General features: G+C 31.2%; 1 protein-coding gene across 1 annotated transcript; it reads right to left on the reverse strand.

Moving 5' to 3' along the window:
• Nucleotides 1-11061: 11061 nt before the first annotated feature.
• LOC133186080 (uncharacterized) lies at nt 11062-18718 on the reverse strand. Its single transcript, XM_061321364.1, has 5 exons — nt 18649-18718; nt 17768-18504; nt 17425-17626; nt 16402-16629; nt 11062-14943 (listed from the first exon to the last, which is right to left on the reverse strand). The coding sequence occupies exons 2-5, from the start codon at nt 18500-18502 to the stop codon at nt 14258-14260; spliced, it is 1851 nt and encodes a 616-aa protein (XP_061177348.1). The 5' UTR covers nt 18503-18504; nt 18649-18718; the 3' UTR covers nt 11062-14257.
• Between the last annotated feature and the right edge of the window lie 690 nt (nt 18719-19408).

Raw genomic sequence — 19408 nt, forward strand, 5'->3', positions numbered from 1 at the left:
TAAAGTTATTGAATATGTGCAAAAATTTGTATAGATTTATACAGAAAATGGCACACAGTCTCAAATTTGAACACCAAAGAATACTTACGACTTCTGAATATTTTAGGAATTTATTATTTGTGTTATTTCTAATCAAAATCGGTCAGAAAATATATACTAACCCATGCATCGATTCTTTGTTTGTGTTATTTATCCTTTAAGGACATGCGAAATTTGCGACAAAATAAACTTTCAAATCGAGCATTTTTTGCAAAAATGGTCAACACCCAATCAGATTCGTACTACGTAATTACATTAAAGAAAAGTATGTATTTACGAAGTGTGAATCTGTTTTCATAGTCGGGGGTCGTCAAGATTTTTTGAAAAACCATAGGATAATAAGGTGATCACGTATTTTTTTAATTCATGTCATTTTTATTTATGCTCGTCTGATTTTAGACCCATTCTACAATGTTAGTCTATACCTCTCATGCATATTTTTATCAACCTTATGTTCAATCAAGGTCAGCTCATTGTAAATTCTCTGTTTTTGGAAAGCAGTGAGGACAAAAAACATAGACTTATTTAATTGTATTACGGTTTAAAATCATTTTAACATTCAAATTTAGTTCCAAATTGACAAGATTATTTAATAAGGCCATTGCAAGTTTTTTTTCTATATTAAGCGTCCTCGTGCGCCTTCGTTTTTGACACCTGATATCAGAAGAAAAAAAAACATAACAAAATCAGGAGTCCTGAAATTGAATATTCTGATCGAAATCTTTGAATTCTGTAAATTTCCCTGAATATCTGTCTACAATATGCCATATTAGGATTATTTTAAGAGTATAATACCTTGATTTTGTTTTAAAAAAATAGATCTTTCTACGAGAAAAATAAAATAATGAAATATTATCCTTTGAATGACGTCATTTTTATGACTATTAAATTTGTGTTATATTTTTTGGCTTATGTTTTTTTTTTTTTTTCGCGAATAGGTAGGTAGGTTTTTGAGAGATGGGTGGACGCTATACATATAAACAGAGAAAAAACTTGGAATGGCCTAAATAATCAAAAGTGAAATTGGGTTAAGATATAAAAGCAACAGAAGCGACAAAAAGAAGAGAAAAGGACCCCAAACGCAGCGTTGAGTGTTCAAAGCCATCCTTTACATTGCGCATGCACCAAGAATCATGCTCAGAAATTGTGAACATATTCAGCTTAGATTCTGAAATATATGAAGAAAAGTGATAAATACGGTATGTTATTTTCGAGCTGAGGGGTTAATTGTATTTATTATACTTCTACTGATATTTTCCCTATATACCATTAGATCGTTAGATGTGACTAATTCCCTAGAAATCGATATGAATGGACTAATCCCCGTGCGTTAGTCAAGTGAGCTAATCCCTGCATCAAAAGCTAATTCCTGGTTATCCGTAATCCTCTAGATTTTACTTTTACATTGGTATGATATGTGAATGGACTATCCCCCGAGTGTTAGTTCAGTGAGCTAATCCCTGCTATGAAATCTTGCTATCTGAATCCTCTAAATTTTACGTTTGTATCGGTATAATAAAACAGTTAAAAGTATATCATTTAGGGAATAAGCAAGATTCCAGTTCCCTTCGACCAGGACTATTTCCCTCGGCTTCGCCTCGGGAAATAGTCCTGGCCTTGGGGAACTGGAATCTTACTAACTCCCTCAATGATATATTTTAACTGTATATTAAAACATTGATTATAATAATAATGTGCATTTGCCATGCCATTTTTAGGACAAACGAAAAGAATGTTACAATTAGCAACAGTGCAATTCAACTTGAAAGATATGTTTAAGAACAAAATGGCGGCATTTAGTTTACATACGATGTATGAGTACTCTTGTTAACTTACAAAAACTGTGTTTTATAAATATTTATAACACGCGTTTATTTCAAATCAAAATACATGTATTGAAATATCATTCAGGAAGCAGGATACATAATATAGTAAAGTTTCTTTAGAGAATATAGACGTGATTATTTTCAAAAGATTATTGAGCAACCCTTAGTTGTTTTCTATTATTCATTCTTTTATTTTTAGCTCACAAAACATAAAATTTATCAATAGCTGATAATTTTAACTTAAGTAAATGTGTTCACCTATCAAGACCTATCAAGACCAGGATTATATAATTTAAAACTTTTCATGTAACATCAACTTTAATCTGACAACAATTCAAGAATAAGAAAAAAAGAGTATTGAGAATTTAAATGGTCCCTTTACAAACAACATTATCTAAAAGTAGTATTAACAGATTTAAAGGGAAAAACATTCAAAATTATTTCGAAATGTAGGTCTACACGAAAATCTCTTCAGAATTTATCAGTTAATGCTTGTATCTAGGTTGTTCAACTAAAGCTATGCTTTCTTTTAAGACTTTCATCCTAAAAATTACAATTGAAATTTTGCAATTCTCGGTCATATATTTCAATGCTATATTTCAAAATTTTTCATAGTTTTAATTCTAACGATCAAATACTATCGAAGTCGGAATGCTGGTTAATTTTATGTAGATTTAATTCTATTTTATCTTTTAGTATCTTATATATATAATGAATTTCACATGTTACACTTGTGATACACATTTCCAAATCACATGGATCAAGTACTTAGATGATGTACTTCGCGACTACAACATTCGACAAGTAAAGTGTAGAATCCTCACATTATCCAAAAGGTGTCAATTACAGAATGTATTTATATATTATGAATTTGTAACTTTTTTGTAGATTTACGGATCATAATATCCATATTATACAGCTTTTCTCGGACGACGTAAAAGGTTCTTTAATGGCCTGGGTGCTTCTGAAAGCTATTAAGGTTATGGGTTTTATTACATTATCATTAATGTTTTTCTCTGCTTCATTAAAGCAAAATATCAAGTGAAATGTATGTAAAACAATTAAAATAAAACATACATAAACGTGATTTTTTTTTATCATGTTTACAATAAACATATAATCCAGGTGAGCTTTATTCCAAAACTACCAAGTTGTCTTCAATGGTTCTACATGCACCTAGGTCGACCTCATATTTTAATCAAATAAATCATCTGAAAATGGCTGTGCTTCTGTTTCCTACTTTTTTTTCATTACCCATGACCAGTAACTGTATGCAACTTTTCTTGGAAAATGACTAACATGTATTTTCGGTGGTATAATAATATCTTCGGCATAAAGTGTTTTTGTTGTATTCGCATTTATCAAAGTTTTTACGTTCTAATTTGTTTTCAAGATCATTCTGGCCAAATATAAACTTTTACCATCTTAACCGTGTTTTGCTTGTATTTATACCTTTTGCATCTCTTTTATTTCAGCGTGGCTTTTTACTACAGGCAAGATTCGTGAACGCTTCTAAGAATATGACACAATTATGTGCCCAATTAACATATTTGGAAAATGCACTGGAAGATAAATTTTAATGAAGGGAATTTTAAAACCTTTTCCATTTCAGATGCCTGAATGTACAAATGGGAAAGGCTTTAACAGATACTGCATAAAAGAGTGAAAGAAGAGTTAATATTAAACTAGAATACAACATTATACAATTATTGCTGTTATAGAGGTCAATACGATGATTTAGACACCTTAAGAGTACAATATTCACCGAGCATTAAGGAGTACAATATTCACCGAGCCCGATGGGCGATTTGAATATTGTATTTCGAAGTGGTTAAATTATCGTATTATTAAATAAAACAGCAGTAATTGGTTTATTATATGATTCAATGATAAAAACTGGTTAAACAATCCATGCCATCTCATGGATCTCAAATGTTGTTTACATTTGTTGAAGTCATAACTAAACGCAATATTGAAAAAAATCTTTGACTAGCCCCCCCCCCCCCCCCCCCCGAAAGAGGAGAATTCTCCAAACTCCAAATTTTATTGGGGAAGTGGTGTTTAAGTTTATTAACGGGGGAAGAGGCGAGCGGAAAGTAAAATATTACGTTCAGAAAGAGAGGGGGCATCCGCACCCCACACCCTGATTCTATGTGCCTGAATGTTAAGTTGACCTAAGTGGAAGTCGTATGGAATTGAAATAACTTTCCAGAAATATTTGTATCGATCAATTTGGAAGTTCTCAATCTATTTTTAGTCCAATGTAGAAAAAAATAAATCCTTATGTTCACTTAGAAATTCACGTGCAGGTGAGCATAACGTTGTAATTTCTTTCTACAGTGTTGAATATCAGCTGATCAGTGAGCTAGAAATTAATAAATCATATAATAACAGAATATATTTGCCTATTATAGTTTCAAACCCATGAAATGATCTATTTTTTCAAACCTCAATGGTATAAATTGAATGTGTTGAACACATCGACTACTGAAATTACGTCGATCGTCTATGATAAAAAATTGTATAATGAAGTTGAGTACGAGTTGTTTCAGTTTCCAGTATATCAGATTCTTAAGGAAAAACAAATTGAGAAAACGTATTTTTAATTTACTTTTATAATTGTTAAACCTTTTGGAAAAAAAAGTTACTTATTATGAATTTCAATAATATGTTCAGTGTATTAAAGGACAAATTTTAAGATTGTTTAAAATCTTTCAATGAGTTTGCGATACATGTATGCAGAACTCATTGTCAAAAGATTCTGAAGAGGTATTAGAATACACAAATATAATTGCAAAATCGGTAAAGAAATAATGACAATTAATTAAACAGAACACTGGATTACTGGTTCAATATATTGTTGTCTATTCTTTTCCTAAATATATTCCTATTTTGCTTTATATCAAAACAAGATATATATATATAGTGCCAAGTTTATTGTTAGCCATAAAACTAAAAATCATGTAGGAACCATAGCACATACGCAAACGCCTATAAGATATTCCTAAATTAATAGCGATTATTTTATATGAAAATAAAATAATCGGCATTAAAGACATTGACTGCAAACAATTTCTTTTAAACTTATATAATAAGGGAGACAATTACCTGCCATCGCAGAACGAAACCTGTCCTTCTTAAGTTTCTTAACTCAGTTGGAATATGTATGCCTTCACCTTTTCGGTGAATTTAAATTGTCTTCTTGTAATTTTTGACTCATCAAATTAAAAAATGTAACTGTAAACTACATCATTTTATTACCCACCCACCTCCTCCAAACACACACAAAGGTACACATAAAATAAGAAGTAAAAATAACATTTTTTTTTTCGAAAAAAAATTATCAGATGAATTAGGGGACGATCATTTGATTCTGAAGGGGGGGATTTGGAAATAATATGTCTTAGAAAGTGTTGAAAATTAAAAAAAATGTCCTTAACTGGCAAGAATAATAAAAACTGTTCTTGTTTGCCCCCCCCCCCCCAATAAAGTTTTGGAGTTTTCTTTTGGAGGGGGGTGTTAAAACTTTTTCAATTAAGAAGAAAATAAATAATCTGTCCCTGAATATCTTGGAAATACCTTTAAAAATATTCTGTTCTTCCCCGGTATGAAAATAAATAATCTAACTCGAAAAAATTTGCAATCCCCCCCCCCCCCTTCAGAAAAAAATAATCACCTTACCTGCTATTCCTTTGCACTGAAAATCCTGGATGTAAATGCAGCACCTGGACTTCAAACTTAGTAGCAATGACAACACCAATAAATAAGAATCATGATCTTTGGTTCAGTTACTTGTATACAAAATTTTATTAAATTCGGAACAAAAATATAGGATTAATGTTTTAGATTAATTCCAACATTATCCTATTATGAGTTAACATTGCACCAGTGTTCATCTAGATCAAAATTCAATAAAGAGAACTGTGTTTCCACTTGTGTACTAAGACATAGACCAAAACTGAAGGATGAGTAGTGTTTTGGAGTTTTAAACAGAAACTTCTATTTTAAGTGACCATGGCAACACTGGAAGTCGAAATCAAACACCATGTTTTAGAATTATGTAACTTAAAATAGTCTACTTGTGTCCTATCAAAAATATGTTGGAGGAGTAGCGATTTGAAAAATTTCCAAGAAATGTTTATTTTCAACCAAGGCAACGCCCTTCTTGGAAAACAAAACCCGATAATATTTATCTAAGTATAGTCAAAATGCATCTTAAGTCTTACTGAAATCGAACCAATACTGTAGGAGGTGTAAGCGTTTTGAAAAATCGTTTATGGAAAGAGACTATATATATATATATATATATATATATATATATATATATATATATATATATATATATATATATATATATATATATATATACATATATATATATGACGAGTGTACGAACTATCCTCTTGCTACATAAATACTTGGGATTTCAAATTACATTCCATCAACAGATCATTTTCCCCTCAAATTGTTGGCTTTGATAGGAACCTTCGAGATCAACTATTGTGCAGATACTTCAGCAAATTCGAAGTTAAGTCACAAGGGAAGTTAACATTACGAATTTCATTTTAATTAACAGTGGTCAATTTATTTATCACTATGGAAATATTACTAAGAGTCGTTTCTTATGGCATATATGGTAAACGTGTACCCCAACTTTAACTGAAATTAGGCAATGGTGGGATGCAGTTTCAAATGTTAACAAAGTTTTTAATTTCTTCTGAACACCTATATAATTATATATATTAGTGCAAATCTTTGTTTCTCTATTATCATTTCATATGGCATCACCCTAGGCCCTGTGGTCCTCATTTTAATTTTAAAAATCTACACAATATGGGGATGTTTGCTTACTGATAATATTTATTCTGGTTCAGTTGTTCTTGGGATGAAAATTTTAATGATTTTTTTCTTATTCATTACTGTGTGATATTCTATCCCCTTTTGTGACCTCACCCTATTCCTTTTAGGGACATAATTTCTAACAAATTTGAGTTCACTTCTCAATGAGCTTTAAGATCAGGAGTGCTTACTGCTAAGAGGTAGCAGCAGCATCATTCCCATATATTACAATCAGAAGTACATACATAGATACTTCATACTTAGATATCTTGATATAGTCTCCACTTTTACCATGTTGTACCAAAATTCTATGAAAGAAAGCAAAAACTAGCAATTCATTTTTTATGTTAAGATATTTTATTTTTAATACTTGCGATATCATCATTAAGATATAGCTGTGGGAGTTGCATTTTGAAAGAAAAAAAAAATGTACACGAATACATATAACAATGACAGACACAAAATAATGACAAACGTTGTTGCATCTGAAAAATAGAGACATTTTAGTAGAAAAACAGCAATAAAGATACGCTTATAAAGCTAACAATACAACAAACAAAAAAGAACTATTGAAGTGTAAATAACAATTGCACATTAATGTTTTCTACATACTAGTATAATAATGTAAACTCTTGCACTTAAAAAAAAATCCAAATTTTACCAAATTTCTCCACTTTTCAGTAAAGTAACACAGTTCGTAATTCCTTTTACGTAAAATCCTTTCTCTCTGAGGAAAAAAGTATACATTGATTACAATTTATGAACAGTTACTAGTCAAACAATGTTATCTCCAACTCAGTGGGTCCTAGAAAGAAAACTTCCAATATATCTGAATATTACAGATATCAAGGTAAAATAAGAAAAATTGGTCGGGACTTCGAAGTCACTTCAACATATCAATGGTATTCAAAGATATCGAGGTTCAAAACATTGAAGTTCATTTGTATACTATTTTGTTTTGTGTTACTACAATACAGCTAAAAATTTAAATGATGAATGGTTTATACAAACGTATAAATATATTTTTGTTGATATCTTGCTTGTTATCACAGGCTTTTTTTAAAATGAAAAGTGGGTGATGACATGATTTTTCATCGTCTAAGGTTTGCAAGTATGTATGTGTGAATACTGCAGGTTTCTTTAAGATGGCATTATACAAAAAATAAAATTTCATGATATACATTCATCATGAATCCTATAAGTTTGCAAACATTTAAAATGACATAAGAAGATATCAAAACATCTTTATCCTATATGCAAAGAGGAATACTGTATGTTCTGTATTCCAATGTTGTTTGTTAGGGTTCTCTTTTTAATTCGAAGCTTTTTATTTCTTCCTTTTTTTCCTTTTTATTTTATTCTTCTTCTTTTCTTTTTCTTTCTTTCTTTCTTTTTTTTTTTTTGAAAATGATGTGGAAGCACTCGCATATGCCCTGTTATAAAATAAAATGATATCCATATCACTTTGAAAAAAAAAATTATACTTTGTGTTTTGTTTTCTTTCATTTTATAAACTTGACTGATCTGGGTTGATATCTAAGTGTATATCTAACTGCTTTGAATGAGAGTAGTACATGTATACATTTTTGTTTATAACAATAGATTCATCACATTTTCATTTTTCTGAAGCTTATACATTAACGCTATCTTTACTGATTTATAGAAAACAAAAAAAAAGTAGTAGGACAAAGGAGAAACATTAATTTGAAAAATTAAGAGTGCTAGATGTACAACAACAGACCCTTTGGTACCCATGGGAATTCCAACAGATTGTTGGAAGACCTGGTCTCCAAAAACCATATAGATATTGTCAATCAGAAACTCAAGCATCTTTTTTAATATCAACTTCAGAGTACTTGTGTGTACAATCAGAATGTTTTTAACAAATTAATTTTGCAAATGACCAATGACAAGGTAAGTACATTTACGAGTTCTATTTTTATTGAAAAAGCAACTGTCAATGATGTCAAAAAGTCTGGACTTTAATTTAATTTAAACAATATATTTCGTATAATTATAATGTAAATATTATACGCTTTCGCTATAAACATGTACATATGTTGGACCTTCAGCTTTAGAGAGGGCTCAGATATGTTTATAGCCTGTTGCCCAGTACAATCCAGTGTTTAAAATATAATTAAAATACTTTCTGAATTAAACCCACGCAGTATGATAAAAATTGTATAATGTAGTTGAGTATGAGTTGTTTCAGTTTCCAGTATATCAGCTTCTTAAGGAAAAAGAAATTGGGGAAACGTATTTTTAATTTTATTTAATTGTTCAACCTTTTGGAAAATAGTTACTTATTATGAATTTCAATAATATGTTTAGTATACTAAACGACAAATATTATGATTGTTTATAAATAAATTAAATTACTCTTTAAAATCTTTCAATGAGATTGTGATACATGTATGCGGAACTCATTGTCAAAAGATTCTAAAGAGGTATTAGAATACACAAAATTAATTGCAAAATCGGTAAAGAAATAACGATAATTAATTAAACAGAACACTGGATTACTGGTTCAATACACTGTTGTCTACTCTTTTCCTGAATATATTCGTGTTTGTTTGTTTGGGTTTTTTTTTTTTGGGGGGGGGGGTTACATCATAACGAGATGTATGTAGTGCCATTGTTAGCCATAAAACTAATAATCATGTAGGAGCCATACCACATACGGCAAAACGTCTGTATGAGATTCCTAAATTAATAGCGATTATTTTATATGAAAATAAAATAATCGGCATTAAAGACATTGACTGCAAAACAATTTCTTTTAAACTTATATGGTAAGGGAGACGATTACCTGTAATCGCAGAACGAAACCTGTCTTTCTTAAAGTTCTTAACTCAGTTTGAATAACTTTTCGGTGAATTTTTAAATTGTCTTCTTGTCATTTTTGATTCAGCAAATAAAAAAAATGTAACTGTAAACTACATCATTCTATTACCCCCCCCCCCCCTTGCAAACACACACAAACGTACACATACAATAAAAAAGGAAACTAACATTTTTTAATTTCTTTTTTCGGAAAAATTATCACTTACACACCAGATGAATTAGGGGACGACCATTTAATTCTGAAGGGGAGAGAGATTTTGGAAATACATGTAGTCTGTCCCAGAGAGTGTTGAAAATCAAAAAAAAAAAAAATCTCCTTAACTGGCAAAAGTAAAACAAACTGTCCTTGTTTGCCCCCCCCCCACCCCCTTCACTTCCGAAACTGAGGGAGGAGTAGGTTTTGAAATTTTTTTCACAGAAATTTCTATTTTAAGTGACCATGACAACACTGGAAGTCGAAATCAAACACCAATTTTCAGAATTATGTAACTTAGTATAGTCTACTTGTGTACTCTTACTGAATTCTGACCAAAAAAATGTTGGAGGAGTAGCGATTTGAAATATTTCCAAGAAATGATTATTTTTGGTAAACTAGGCAAAACCCTTCCTTGAAATCAAAAACCGATAAATAGAATTATTTATCTAAGTATAGTCAAATTGCATACCAAGTCTTACTGAAATCGGACCAAGGCTGTAGGAGGTGTAAGCGTTTTGAAGAATTGTTTATGGAAAGAGACTCTCTCTCAAAATACATAAATGCAGGAGGATAATTCGTCCTATTCGAGGGTACGAACTATCCTCCTGCTATATAAATTCTTGGGCTTTCAAATTACGTTCGATCAATAGATCATTTTCACCTTAAATTGTTGGCTTTGATAGGAACCTTCGAGATGACTATTGTGCATATATGTCAGCAAATTCAAAGTTAAGTCACACGGGAAGTTACCATTACGAATTTCATTTTTATTAACAGTGGTAAATTTATTTATCACTATGGAAATATTACTAAGTGTTGTTTCTTATTGCTCTTATGGTAACCATTTACCCCATCTTTAACTGAAATTAGGCAATGGTGGGATGCAGTTTCAAATGTGGACAAAATTTAATTTTTTTCTGAACACCTACATATATACATGTACATTTATTTAGTGCAAATCTTTGTTTCTCTATTACAGGCCATGTGGTACTCATTTTAATTTTAAAATATCTACACAATATGGGAATGTTTGCTGATAATACTTATTGTGGTCCAGTTGTTCTTGAGATGACAATTTTAAAGATTTTTTTCTCTTAATTCCTTTTTAGCCATAATTTCTAACAAATTTGAGCTCACTTGTCAATGAGCTTTAAGATCAGGAGTGCTTACTGCTAATAAGTAGCAACATGCATCTTCCTCCTCATATATTACAATCAGAAGTTCAAATATAGATACTTCATACTTAGATATCTTGATATAGTCTCCACTTTTACCATGTTGTACCAAAATTCTATGAAAGAAAGCAAAAACTAGCAATTCATTTTTTATGTTAAGATATTTTATTTCAATACGTGTGACATCATCATTAAGCAATAGCTGTGAGAGTTGCACTTTGAAAAATTCTTCACGAATATATACCCCGGTATAACAATGACAGACACAAAATAAAAACAAAAAATCTTTGATCTGTAGAATTAACTAGACATTTTGGTAGAAAAACAACAATAAAGATACACTTACAAAGCTAACAATACAACAAACAACACATGCAAAAAAGAACTATTTAAGTGTAAATAACATATGCACATTAATGTAATCTACATACAGTGTAAACTATTGCACTTAATCAAAATTCCAAATTTCACCCTATTTCTCCATTTTTTTAGTAAAGTACTGTATACAGGGTTATTTTCACCCCATGTTATATTCGCCCTTTTAGACTTGCAAACAATTTTGCCCCATCTTAATTTTGCCCAGTCACAGTTTTATTTAAATTATACTTTTTTCTTTGAATTCATCCCTTCTTAAATTCGCCTACTTGTGTCTAGGGCGAAAATTTCCCTGTATACAGAAACACAATTTATAATTCTTTTTATGGAGATTCCTCTCTCTCTCTCAGAAAATGAAGTATACATCGCTTACATTTAATTAACAGTAACTAGTCAAACCTTGTTATCTTGAACTCAGGGAGTCCTAGAAAAAAACTTTCCAAGATATCCAAAGATTCAAGATATCAAGATTAAAATACATTAAGAAAAATTGGTTGGGACTTCCAATTCACTTGGACATATCAATGATATTCAAGATATTGAGGTTCAAGATACAGAATTTCAACTGTACACTATTTTGTTTTGTGTTACTACATCTAAAATGGAAATTTAAATGATGAATGGTTTTCATAAATATTTTTTTGATATCTTGCTTGTTATCACAGGCTTTTTTTAAAATGAAAAGTGGGTGATATGATTTTTCATCGTCATATGTTTGCAAGTATGTATGCGTGAATACTGCTTCTTCAAGATTGATTATACTAAAAATAAAATTTCATGATATTCATTTGTCATGAATCCTATACAAGTTCGATTGGAATCATTTATTAATTAATTTTAAAGAACTGTCACATCATTTTTTCATGATTGTTTAAAGAAAAATTGTGTAAATAAATACTTGTCTAATTTAAGATTGAAAAGGAATCTAGGTACTCGTTTTCAAAGCATCTTTCTCAAAATAAAAAAAAAAAATGTTCATTACTATATTATAATCTAAGGTAAAATTTACGTAAAGTAAAAATGTGTAAATATCTATTAAAACTTTGCATTGCAGATGAATACTAGTATATTTCTGAGGTATTTGCATAAAGTTTTTCTCCAAAGTGTGCATACAACATGGTCATTTTTTAAAAAATTAAAAAAAAAATCACTTAAGTTCTAAAAATTGGGGCATATGTGTACCTAGGAAGTATTTGATGTAGAAGCAAAGGCAGAGAGGTTGGAGGCTGCTTGGGGCCCCAATGAGTCCATGTGAAGCTCCTGGAAGCTGATGAATTTTCAGCATTTCTGACAACTAAATGTAAGTGTCCAACAAAGAATATTATCATGCACTGAGGAAGTCTGAAATTCATGAATGCTGATTTCATCCAACATTGAAATATTGTTTTATAATATGTATTGAAGGACATGTGGTGAGCAAACCCCCCTGGAAGCTAGCAAATTTTAAGCATTTCGGAGAACTAAATACAGTTAACTAGTCTGCATGTATTTCAGTGCTTATTAATTTTATTATAAAGTTTTTATTAGTTGTAGAAAATAAGATCTCCCATATACTGATGGTATGCTTTCTATTCCAAGTCTTAGTTTATTATTGTAGGGTTGTAAGGTTTGAAATTGTTTACAAAGCAGTGCATGGAGTAAACCTTAGAGTCTCATTCATATTACATGTTTTTGCAAGTTTTCAGTATCATTTAATTAACAGTGTTTGCTACGCAAATAAAGAACAAGATTTACAGTGTGTAGTTCATAACTATTTATGAAGACATGATATCAAAACATCTATATCTTATATTCAAAGAGGAACACTCTATGTTGTACAAGTTTTCTTTTTCATTCCAGTGTTGTTTGTTAGGGTTTTCTATTTAACTTAAAAGCTTTCTTTTGCTTTCTTTTTTAATTATTTTTTATTTTATTGTCATTATTTTTATTACTTTTTTTTAGAATGATGTGGAAGCACTCACATATGCTCTGTAAGAAAATAAGAATGATATTCATATCACTTTGAAAAAAAAATTTTACTTTGTGTATTGTTTTCTTTCCTTATAATAGGCTAGACTGTTCTGGGATTGATATCTTATGCCCTGTTCAAACGGAGAGTTTAATACCAATTAAACGTAAGTTACTGCGAATCAAATTTGAACCGCGTTCACATAGAGAATTGAATACAAATTAGTTTAATTCGAATTAATTTACTGTGCATTAAATTACTTCGCATTAGCTCCATGTGAACGCTAAGCTAAGCTAATTCGAATTAAATTTTGACACATGCGTAAGGGCAGAATTAAGTCAAAGACCACATGTCGGTGGTCAAATATAGTAACTTGTGCTATTTTTGAGTGGAAAACCAAAGAAAATTATGTTAATCAATAAAATGTGCACAGACACAATGATATTATGTAAAATGTACCTGCTCTGCACAATGTGATGTGATTTAAAAATGACGTCATAATAGGCTTACAGAATAGCCTTACTGTAGAAATATAATTTTAATTCGCATTAGCTCTCGTGTGAACACAATCTAATTCGCATTAGTTTAATTCGCATTAGTTTACTTCGAATCAATTTACTGCGAATTAAACTCCCCGTGTGAACAGGGCATTAGTATAGGTCTTACTACTTTGAATGAGAGTAGAACATGTATATCCATATTTTTGCTTCTAACAATCAATTCATTATATTTTCTTTTTTTCTTTCTATTTTTGAAGCTATAAATTGATGCTTTCTTTAATATTTTATTTAAATCAGAAAAAAAAGTTGTAGGAGGAGAAGCATTAATCTGAAAACTTAAGACTGTAAAATGTATAAATAATAGACCCTTAGCCCATGTGCGTAAACTCCTTTGGTCTTTGACCAATAGAACTCAAAACATAAGAAAAGAAACTTAATGGTATGTGGAGAAAACTTCAGTGAGCACACATAATGTGGAGCAGATAAGACAATTAAGAGACCCAACCTATACAGTATCACAGATAAGTAATCTCATCAGTGGTAGACACTAAGCCATAATACGAATCTTTCAGTTCACTCTCTACTTGCAATTGCTTCAGGCATTCTAAAGTATCACTGAACTTCAAGGAACCAGGACTAACATCACCTTCAATCTGGTCACTGGGAGCACAGAAATCCTTAATGCTTTTAGAGTCATCCGTGCTTTCCCATTTTTGGATTTTCTCTCCATCCTTCTCTTTCTCCCACACAGAGGGTAATTTCTTTAAAATTTTGATTAAACAACCTCCATTGCTGATTGAATCCTCATTTTCCGTGAATGTAAAGTCACCCTCTTCTGACTGGTTCAATTTCTTTTCTTCTTCTGAGGATTTTGATGTGGTTTTCACGTGCAGTACAACTTGTCCATCTGACTGTGTTTCTAGGTCAGCAGTGGTCATGTGACTGTCTCTTCCACCCGTCACATGGACTTGGTTTTCTTCCTCTACCTCAATGATGGTGGAAGGTTTCTTAACCCCATCATCTTGGTTATGGATGATAACTTTGACATTTTCATTTTTTCCTGCTTCCTCATTCTCCCTCCCTTCTTTGGCCTCCTCCTCATCTTCTTTAGAGGAAAGCGAGCTTCCATCATCCTCACCTCCTGGCAATGTAGTTTGTGTACTTTGGTCACCATGAATTACAATATCATGAATTTGAGCTTCTGCAAAATAAAGTAATATAAATGATAAATCAAGGAAGGCACGAGTCACCTGCTATAGCATCTTTAAAGATATAAATAAATCTAAGAGTGGTCAGCTATTTATTTGCAGCAATAGAATAGCATTTATTGTATTAAAAGTAGGACAATCAAATAGGAATATGTTTCTTCCACCCTCAATTCTAAAATGAATAATGAAATTGAAATTATAATTTGAAATAACTTTTCATGCATTTCATTTATAAGTATTTAATTCAGCATTTTCTCAGATTTGTAACTAGAAAGAGATTTCAATCTGTCTTTACTGCAATTCAGTCTACATTATTTGAAGTCTGATCCATTGCAGTATACCAATCTGGATGTATTTTCATGGTACCTGTTTTTAAGCTTCAGTTTATGTGGTAACTGTATATAATACAGTTAAAAAGTATAGTGTCACAAGCTCATAAACATGTAATATAGATGCTAGTTATCAAAGCCCTGCCAAAATTCAGAAGACATTAAATAAATTAATAAATTAACCATTCAGAGAAATTTTGAAAACTAAGCCAAAGTCAAGTTGACTGTAAAGCTGCAGTCTACCTTAAGATTTACATTTCATAAAAATTTAACTAGATAAATGTGCTTGTGTATGGTAAAAACATTGTGTACAGAGGTACATGTATTAAAAAAAAAAGCAGCACAACAAATGCTTAACATTTGATGAAAATGTGCTATTTTCTAAATTACTTCTTCTAACAAATCTCTTCGACATATCCCTGGTATTCAAGATATCAGTTTTCAAGATGCTGAAGTTCAACTGTATTTTGCTATGTTTTAAACATCATGGAATCAGGAATGTAGAGTTATAACTCTTGTGGGAGTAAACATCATTGTTTAATATTCATATAGAGTTCTGGGAGAAAAACATAGCTATAATGTCAGTTGGAAAGCAGCAGATATTGAGGTTTACAATGGTAAAAATAAAATTGAAAACATTTATCAAAAATAAAAATATTAAAATGGATTTAGTTATGCATTTGACTTGTTCTTGAAGAATTTTAAAGATTTATTTGCATATATTTTATTTAAACTTTGGACACCTTTTGTGTCCCCATCCTGGTTTCCTGGATTATGGTTGATTGTTTACTTTAACCTTTCTACCTTTCTAGTTCCACAGATTAACATCAATTCTGGTTGGGTGATTCTACAAAAATAGATCTTTTAAATGACCTCACAGTCATCATATCATATCTATTTTTCAGCCCTCCTTCAGATGACGGGATGTGTCATCACACTTGAAAAGATTTGAATCTCCCTTTCCCAAAGATTCTTTCAACCAAATTTTGGTTGAAAATGGTTTAACAATTTTGTAAAAGAAGTCATAATTATTAAAATATTTATAAATTCCCAAATGACTTAAGAAACAATGAAATAGCATGAGTGACTAATATGTGACCTAAGTAGACTATATTTACATACGTAAAGCCTCCTCAAGGCTAATTTGCATGGCCTCCAGAAATTGTGCATCATGCTGCATCATATACAGATCTTGCTTTCTTAGCTTGCGCCTCGTACGCCTATAACGTCTTCGCATCCTATACTTGTGACCAAAGTACGCAGGCACTACAATGGGACTGACTGCAACAAATATGGCTGCTCCTCCAATGGCCAGCCCCCCAAGAAGAATTCCTCCAAATAATTTAGCACCTGTAGAGAACATGTAAAATATCAAATAGACAATGCAATTGAGATCATTAATAAATTATCAATTATACATTAGTACTAAATATGTTCTATCAATATGGTCAAAATTTGACAGAAAAATTGACATGACGTTGCTGAATAACAGCTTAACCTTAATATCAAACAATATTGAAAGTGAAAGTAAGTTTACAGTTATTGTCATTTCATAATGTAGGTATATACTTTTTTTTTTTGAAACAAGACACTCATATATATACAAGAGGCTCATATGCTAATAAATTACCTGAGTCACATATTCCTCTTTCAGAACATTAAAAATATATTTATTTAAAAAAACCCTCACTGTTCCCCACACTTAGCTTAAGCCGTGTTTGAATGATGTAATGTTAGTCACGTATATACAGATGTTTGTATCCTCATATGAGATACATGTGTTATAGCTGTTATGGGATTTTTTTTTTCATATCTTCATTGCTTGTTGTTGTTGTTTTTTTGTTTTTGTTTTTTTTTTTAAAGAAGTCTTCACTTGTGGAATCAACATGACTTTAGGGATTAATTTTCACTATCAGAGATGACTGCAAACAATATTTATGTATGAAAATTCATAAGCTTTGTTGTCTTATAAAGGTAGTATTTTAAAGATTTTTTTTTTTACAAATACAACTATGTTGGTACACATGTACCCTTATTCTTTCCTCATGAGACCCCAGGCCAGAGCAAGACTATTGAGTAAAATAATGAATGCAATTTGCCCAAACTGTGTCTTCAATTTCTCATTCTAACTACATGAAAACTTACCAAGTGCTGATCCCCTTATAACTTTTCGTAGAACTGGTTTGTTTGGTAACAGTTTGTGTTTGCATCCCAGTGGACTGAATCTCCCATAGTGATCCCCAATAAATTTGATTTTAATGTACTTCTCTCCACATTTGTAGCAAAACACTGTATGACAGTTTTTACAGGTCATATGATCACACCCAGATGTTCTCTCTATGAAAATCTACAAGTAACAATTGCACATGTAAGAAAAGATCCTGAGTAAAAAAAAATATAAGCAATGCAGAATTTTTTTTTTATTTAAAGTGAGAATGATTTAGTTAACATTCAACATACCCAAAAATTTCTTCAGATATTCACATACCTTGCATTTGGGACAACGTTCTGCATTTTTGTTTCCATAATGAAACTCTTTGGCCCAGTTTTTGACTAGCTTGTCACCTTTCTGATAATCTTTACATGTTATACCCTCTCGATGCCAAGGTGCATGGCAAATAAAGCACCATTCCAAATGGCAGTCTTTACAAACTATATGACAACCATATTTTCTTTTCTTTTTTGGAACATCTAATTCTTCTTTGGTGACTCGTTGCACATAACTACAGTTTGGACAGGTTTTAACATAAGGATCATTATTGGTATCTACAAGATATTTGTAAAATTTGTCTTTCAATTCAACCGGTAAACGGCACATAATCTCATCGACATGAGCATACTCAGAGCAGCCAGATGAAATGCACTGCATTCTTCTGAAACCAGATTCAATTTGGGTAACAAAATATTTCTCCATGCAGTCATCACAAACAGGTATTTGGCAGCATAAACGATTACGGACTTTACTTTCTTTGGACAGGCATATTTCACAGTCATCCGATTCGTTAAGATTTCCAAAGGGGTGTAATAAATCTACTGGAACTGTTGCAATTATCTCATCTTCCTCAAAATCATCAGAATCTGCCAAATAGTCTGTTAAAATGTCCCGTAGGAATAAGTCAAAATCGGGGTCCTCCCCCTCATCTTCCACTTCCTCCGCCAGAATTTCCTCCCCTTGTGCTAGTTCTTCCCCTTTATCGTCCATTACCTCGTCTGAGGATGCCATGTCTACATATCAAATAAAAACATGTGAGAAGTTTCATATAAATAGTGATGTACAAAGCTTATCTATTTTTACTTCGTAGCTATCTGACTATTTTTAGCCATGATCAATAGGAAACATTTCACTCTCACTCTGAATCCGTCACTTACCTGTTAGAAGGATGAAAGTTAACAGAACATTATCAATCTTTCATGTTCTATAAGCATGTCATGTGTATTTCTCTGATTCATATTCCTCATTCTTTGTTGACGACGATGATCATGATGATTATTCCTAGAAAACATACAGTATTTACTTCCGGTACTTCAAATGTATGCCGAACCCAACGATAAATAATGAAACATGATCATTTAGATTCCTCCCTTCTTTTTCATTGCGACACAGAATAAATTTGTGGATTATGTTAATTTAAATTAAAAGTTTCCTATTATTATGAAGAGAATATATATAAAAAGAGACATAAATAATCATTTCTAATAATGTGTCTCTGCTGATAAAAATAACCAAGATACGAATTAAATTAAATGACTTCCAATTAAATTTCCATCACATGCCTATGCTGTTTATGTCTCCAAGTTGATTCGATACGCAATCTTGGGATTGATTTACGTAAGAATAATTTCCACACTGAGCAGGTTACTGATAAATAAGTTGATGATTTAAGGGCATCAGGTATCAACAATCTCGTTTAAAGTCAATATTTCTCGAATTCTATATGGTCAATATATACAATGACCTTGTTTGTAAGTACAACTTGTCATTATGTTGAATGTTGACTAAAGTTGTTTTTTTTTTTTTTTAAACAAATTGTTAGACCATTTTCATACTGAATTGACTACGGATATCTCCTTTTAACCGTCCAAGACAATCATATTTTGACCAATTAAGGGATCAAGGTTGGTGTGATCA

Source organism: Saccostrea echinata, unplaced genomic scaffold, assembly GCF_033153115.1.
Source record: "Saccostrea echinata isolate AGI-Se365-2 ecotype Australia unplaced genomic scaffold, CSIRO_AGI_Sech_v1 ptg000001l, whole genome shotgun sequence".
NCBI classification, from domain to species: Eukaryota; Metazoa; Mollusca; class Bivalvia; order Ostreida; family Ostreidae; genus Saccostrea; species Saccostrea echinata.

Bases quoted from the DNA above. Each gene is read 5' to 3' on its own strand.
- LOC133186080 (XM_061321364.1), bottom strand. From the start codon at position 18,502: ATGGCATCCTCAGACGAGGTAATGGACGATAAAGGGGAAGAACTAGCA. The intron at 17,627-17,767 runs GTATGTGAATAT...TGTTACTTGTAG, and splicing joins AACGTTGTCCCAAATGCAAG to ATTTTCATAGAGAGAACATC. The intron at 16,630-17,424 runs GTAAGTTTTCAT...TGTTCTCTACAG, and splicing joins TATAAGGGGATCAGCACTTG to GTGCTAAATTATTTGGAGGA.